The 5,917-nt window shown below is 44.1% G+C and overlaps 1 protein-coding gene across 2 annotated transcripts; it reads right to left on the bottom strand.

Annotated features, from left to right (window-relative positions):
• Positions 1–636: 636 nt before the first annotated feature.
• hs3st1 (heparan sulfate (glucosamine) 3-O-sulfotransferase 1) lies at positions 637–3,627 on the bottom strand. 2 transcript variants are annotated; one of them, XM_029725382.1, is made up of 3 exons: positions 3,392–3,627; positions 2,745–2,789; positions 637–2,479 (listed from the first exon to the last, which is right to left on the bottom strand). In XM_029725382.1, exon 3 carries the CDS (start codon positions 2,337–2,339, stop codon positions 1,398–1,400), a length of 942 nt encoding a protein of 313 aa, XP_029581242.1. In that variant the 5' UTR covers positions 2,340–2,479; positions 2,745–2,789; positions 3,392–3,627; the 3' UTR covers positions 637–1,397. The 2 variants fall into 2 exon arrangements, with proteins under 2 accessions (XP_029581242.1, XP_029581233.1); XM_029725373.1 differs by lacking the exon at positions 2,745–2,789.
• Positions 3,628–5,917: the final 2,290 nt, after the last annotated feature.

Here is a 5,917-nt window from a genome sequence, read left to right as displayed (position 1 = left end):
TTACCTTTCCTGTATCCTCCCGCTAGAACGCACTCATAACACACATACCTTTCTCTCTACACCAAATATCCTCCTGCAACCATTTACATGAAAAATATACCAGACAGCATACTGTACAGCCATTGAATGTCACCATGATATCTCACATAAATGCAAGAAGCAACCAACTAGCATCTGTCCTCAGCACCCAATACTAACAAAGCAGAAGTGTCTCCCACAGCTGTTAAAGAGGGCTTCTTTCTACACTGGCTTAGACATATGCAGGGTGTCCAAGCAGGCATTTCAAGTCTGAAATGTTTGTTAAAGATCCAATGTAGTATATAAACCCTGGATTTCTGATGCTATGTACTGGCCATTGAGAGGCTTTGAAGCCACCGGTCAGCCATATTGTCTCTCCCCAGTAGGAACAGTCCTCCATAGGAATGGACTGCTATAAATCATTGGAAAGATCTCATCTAGGCATCATGTTCATCTCCTTTAACCATAATAATACAAATGACGAAACATCCCATACCAGACTCCGAATGTGCACGTTAGCAGCCTGTAAAGCTTTTTTTCCCCCTTCATATCCTCAAAATGAAATAACTTTGTGGGATCAAATATGAGGTGTACATACAGAGGAAGACCAAAAACACATTATAGCAAAATACATCTTTATTATTGTGTTAATCCTTCACTTTAGAAAAAATCTATTATAATATTATTTACAGTATACTGTAGTACATGTGTACATAGCAATGACCATAATACGTATTCGACCCTTTGTTACTCAATGGCTTCTTAAACCTTGTATCTAATCAGTATGAATGTGCCTGAAAAAAATTACAAATAATAATAATAATAATAATAATAATAATAATAGAGTAGCAGCATATAGACACTTCAGAACACTGAATAATGACTGTTAGCAAAAATAACATGTGTGTTACTGATGACAGCATATCAATGGAAATAGACCAGCATATTGTTCTTCAGATTGATGCTCATAAGAGTAGCAGACTTGCAATCCTTAAAAATTGCATGTGACACATTAACTTAAATCGACCTTTGAATGCCCTTATCATTGATCACTCCATTGCTTTGAAGTGATTTAGAGCTAAATAATAATGCATGTGTCTGCCATGCACTACACAGAGAGGTGAGGACACCTGGTTATCGATGAAGCCAAAACAACAAGACAAAAGAAACTGGTATTGACTTGCAATGAATGACGATAGACAAAAAAAACAGATGTGCCAAGTCTGTCTTGATTGTTGCTGGTCAGAACGCTGCCACATGTTTCAAATCATACAAATATATATCTAACTTCAATCTCCCTTTTATACTCTGCACAGCTTCAGGATCAGCTTTTTAACATGAGAATCAGAACTGTGGTTAATACCGGCCAGAAAAACAACTCAGTTCCAGTTGAATGTTCGGCCCACCAGCTCAAAGAACTTCCTATTGGGTTCATGAAAGAATCGGTAGAGTTTGTGAAGGATGGCGGGAGCCACGTGAGGGTGCGCCCTGCCCTTAGAGTCATGTAAACAACGCTCTCGCCCGTGGTCCCTCAGACAGTAGAACCCTTTAGTCTTGTTAAAGTAGAAGTTAGATGCGTTTATCTGCGGTTCTAGGTTCAGGAACCTCTCCACTCTCTTCATCTCCGGGAAGGGGTCCCTGATCAGCTTATCCCCGTCCACAACATGGATGCTCTCTAGGGGGAAGTAACGCAGCCAGTTCTGAAGGTGCAGGTGGTACAGGCTACGGTTGAGAGCTTTGTATCCTAGGTTGATCTCCCCGTCCTTCACAAGCAACGACTCGATGGGCTGGTAGCGCTTGTGCTTCTGCAGACGGTTGTAAAAGACCTGGGTGTAGTCCGACAGAACCCGCTCGGTTGGGTCCCGGAGAATGAGCAGCAGCTTGATGCCTGGGTTCATGTCGTGGATGCGTTCGGGCACCTTGCTGGAGGTGAAGTAGGCAGGGGTTTTCTCCACAGTCAGCTGGTCAGGGAGGGCAAAGGGCATCTGGCTGAGATACCAGGGTATGCCCTTCTGGAAGTGACTCTCCCAGTCAAAAAAATGCACCTCGTTATCGGCCGCCGCTACCGCGCTGTGCAGGCTGAGCATCTCGATGAGCGCCCGTGTGCCGCCCTTCCTCACGCCGATGATGATGATGCGGGGCAACTGCTTGAAGGTTCCGTTGGGGTGGCCGGTGGCCCCGGTGTCATTGAGGGCCAGGGGGGAAGAGGCGGTGGGGGACGGAGGGGGTCCCCAGTCACCGTCACCCGTCTCCGCGGGCCTGGAGGGGATAGGGGGGGGCTGCATCGCGAAGAGAAGCAGCCCGAAGAAAAAGGCCGCCATGAGGGAGGTCCTCAACCTGGTGGATTTCAGCCTGGCTAAAGGAGCACAACGGTATCCAACATTGAAAGAGCAGCTGACTGAGGACGACGGTCCACTTGAGAAAGAACAATGGTGCCTCCTCTCTGTCGATCACAGCAACACTGCCAGGACAAAAGAACAGAGTCATCATTAGATGACACTTGACACTGCAGCTGATAATTAAGTAAGTAAGTAAGTAAATAAAATATATACATTTCCCCTAGGCTTAATATATACAAATACATTGTATGCCAACTGCCAGGAATAAAGACATGGATGTTTACATTAGCTCAAATGAATCTAGTAGGCTACATGCAAGTGTACATTCTCTTGTGTGCAGAGAGCTTTATAGTTGAATAGTTGTCATGTATAGACTACATAACTCACCTAACTGTCAATCTCTCATCACAGTGTACACATCTTTCCAGAGTGCTAATAAAAAAGACGACAACTATTGTATTGCATGATTAAATCATTCTGTAAAATGACCGATGTAGTGTAATATGCATGACAGTTAATTGCAATATTACTCTGATTTGTTCAACAGAAATCAATAGGTTTCTCCCAATCTCTATTTAACACTAGAGACAGTGGTGAAATGCCATACAGAGGCAAATCACCATTCAGACTCTCAAGACATCAATAAGGGGAATTGAACCGGAGATTGTGACATATCATCGGGTACTTCAGATTGTAAACGGGGTGTCAATGGAATACTTCATTTTATTGTTGTTGAAAAGACGTGTCTTTAAAAATAATAATTAAAGTGCAATAGCCTGCAGAGGAAAATAAACGGAGTGATAATATTGTAAAGTAGGCAATAATAAACTATAACTTAGACTCTATATACGACAGCCAGGGTGCACATTTGAAACATTTTACTGTCAGATCTGAAATGTTTGTAGACGTTTTTTTTAGCCAACATTCAAATCTCTACGAAACAAACGTCTGCATGTTTGGAACAATATAACAATGCATTCATCGTCCGAGTTTTAGCAATCAGTTCTACCATTGGAATGCAATTGAAATCTTACCTTTGTATTTGTGGAACTAAAATTCATTGAGCACTCCTTTTCAATGTTTATGGTGAGGGAGAGTCCTTGAAAAATGAAGTCAGGGATCCACCAGTTTGAAAATCTATTCCAGATACATCAAAACTTGAAAATATTGCTGCAGTTTAAATTGTCGTTGACCAACTTTGTTTGCACGTCCCTCTTCTGCGAGTGTTGCGGGCTTGTGTGGTTCCTCGTATTCGAGTTATGGCTGGATAACGTAGGCTCACGCACCCACATTACGCAGTGGAGACCACTCCCCCTCTCTGACTCAGTCTTCCGGCAATTTTATGGTAAATTACAGATAGCGTTTATGGATGTGATGATGAGTAAGTAGGCATCATATCTTTTGGATGAATTTCTGACATATATTTCAGGTGAAGGTAGGGCAGCAAAGTCATGCAGTTTGATTTCTTGACAAAATGTGACCGTGAGCTACAGGTACAGGTGAATAACACTTCAATCTGGAAAAACATAGTATTAGTTTATCAACTAGAGTACACTTTGAGAAATTATGAATCAGATAAATCCAGTGTTGAAACATTTACAATGTTTAAATATGTCACAGTGTCACACAAGCCTATAAAACAGCTTGATTTATGTCAATCATAAAAAAAAAAAATCCAAGATGGGGTAGCAGTCAGACATCTTTTGTCCTTTGTCTTGTCTTGTCCCATGTATATACCTTTTTATATCTTTTTCTTCGCATATCTTTTTATATTGTTTTCTAAATCTCAACTTCAAAACACTCTCCTGCAACCCGCCTCACCCAATGTGGTGCGGATCTGTTTTAAAGTATTTTTATTAACCTCGAATCCGGAATCCCCCAACAGAAGCTAGCCAGCTCACTAGCTACTAGCTAGTAGTCAGCTAACCAATGCTAGCGGTCATCAGCTAACCATTAGCTCGGAAGCTCTCTCCAGTTTGTACAACGCGACTCAAACCAGAGCATACTGGACCTATTTTCTCTCCATAGCTCCTACTGCAAGGTCTGGACATTTTCACCTGGATCATCGCAGCTAGCTAGCTGCTATTCGAGTGACTTCTGGCTAACGTCGGTCCCGGATCAAGCACCAATTAGCCTGGGGCTAGCCCATGCTAGGCCCTCTCTCCCGGCTAGCTAAAGAGGCCCAGCAACTACTCCTGGGCTACAATACCCCTTCTACTGCCGGTACGGGGCACGGAACCCCGCCGATTCCTCACGACTGGACTACGACGTAATCTGCTCGAGGGGGTACTCAACTGGCCTCTACATCGCGACGTCCCCTGAATGTCCATCCGCTAGCCGCGGCCCACTAGCTGTTTAGAGAATATTGGACTGTTAGCTGTATAGATCCATCGGCCAATTTCTCGGGCCACTATACCTATTTTGCCAATTGGACTTGGACCACTCTGCTACTCGGAACCCTACTAATCCATCACGACTGGTCTATCGACGTCACCACACGAGGAGGCTAAAACAGACTTTCCTTCGTCGAGACATCCCTCTAAGGCCCTTTTGCTAGCTTGCTAGCTCCAGTCTGCTAGCTTGCTATCCCCAGCCTGCTAGCTGTCTGAATCGACGTGTCTCCAGCCAGCCCAACCACTCACTGGACCCCTATTGATCACCCGGCTACGCATGCCTCTCCCAAATATCAATATGCCTTGTCCATTACTGTCCTGGTTAGTGATTGTCTTATTTCACTGTATTGCCTCAAGCCCTGCTCAATATGCCTTAACCTACCATTTAGTTCCACCTCCCACATATGCAGTGACATCACCTAGTTTAAATCTCTCTCATCATTACTCAATGCCTAGGTTTACCTCCAATGTACTCACATCCTACCATACCTCTGTCTGTACATTATGCATTGAATCTATTCTATCGTGCCCAGAAACCTGTTCCTTTTACTCTCGGCTCTGAACGCACTAGGTGACCGGTCCTGATAGCCTTTAGCCGCACCCTTACCCTACTCCTCCTCTGGTGATGTAGAGGTCAATCCAGGCCCTACAGTGCCTAGCGTTACTCCTACTCCTCAGGTGCTCTCATTTGTTGACTTCTGTAACTGTAAAAGCCTTGGTTTCATGCATGTTAACATTAGAAGCCTCCTCCCTAAGTTTGTTTTATTCACTGCTTTAGTACACTCTGCCAACCCGGAAGTCCGAGCCATGTCTGAATCTTGGCTTAGGAAGACCACCAAAAACCCTGAAATTTCCATCCCTAACTATGCCATTTTCCAACAAGATAGAACTGCCAAAGGGGGCGGTGTTGCAATCTACTGCAGAGATAGCCTGCAGAGTTCTGTCTTACTATCCAGGTCTGTACCCAAATAATTCAAGCTTCCACCTTTCCAGAAACAAGTCTCTCACGGTTGCCGCTTACTATAGACCACCCTCTGCCCCCAGCTGTGCCCTGAACACCATATGTGAATTGATTGCCCCCCATCTATCCTCAGAGCTCGTGCTGCTAGGTGACCTAAACTGGGATATGCTTAACACCCCGGCCATCCTACAATCTAAGCTGGATGC

Source organism: Salmo trutta, chromosome 3 (genome assembly GCF_901001165.1).
Source record: "Salmo trutta chromosome 3, fSalTru1.1, whole genome shotgun sequence".
Lineage (NCBI taxonomy): Eukaryota > Metazoa > Chordata > Actinopteri > Salmoniformes > Salmonidae > Salmo > Salmo trutta.
The sequence above is the reverse complement of the archived record's forward strand: the minus strand, read 5'-3'. Positions and strand labels throughout refer to the sequence as shown.

Excerpts from the sequence above, each read along its gene's own strand:
- hs3st1 (XM_029725382.1), bottom strand. The coding sequence starts at position 2,339 with ATGGCGGCCTTTTTCTTCGGGCTGCTTCTCTTCGCGATGCAGCCCCCC.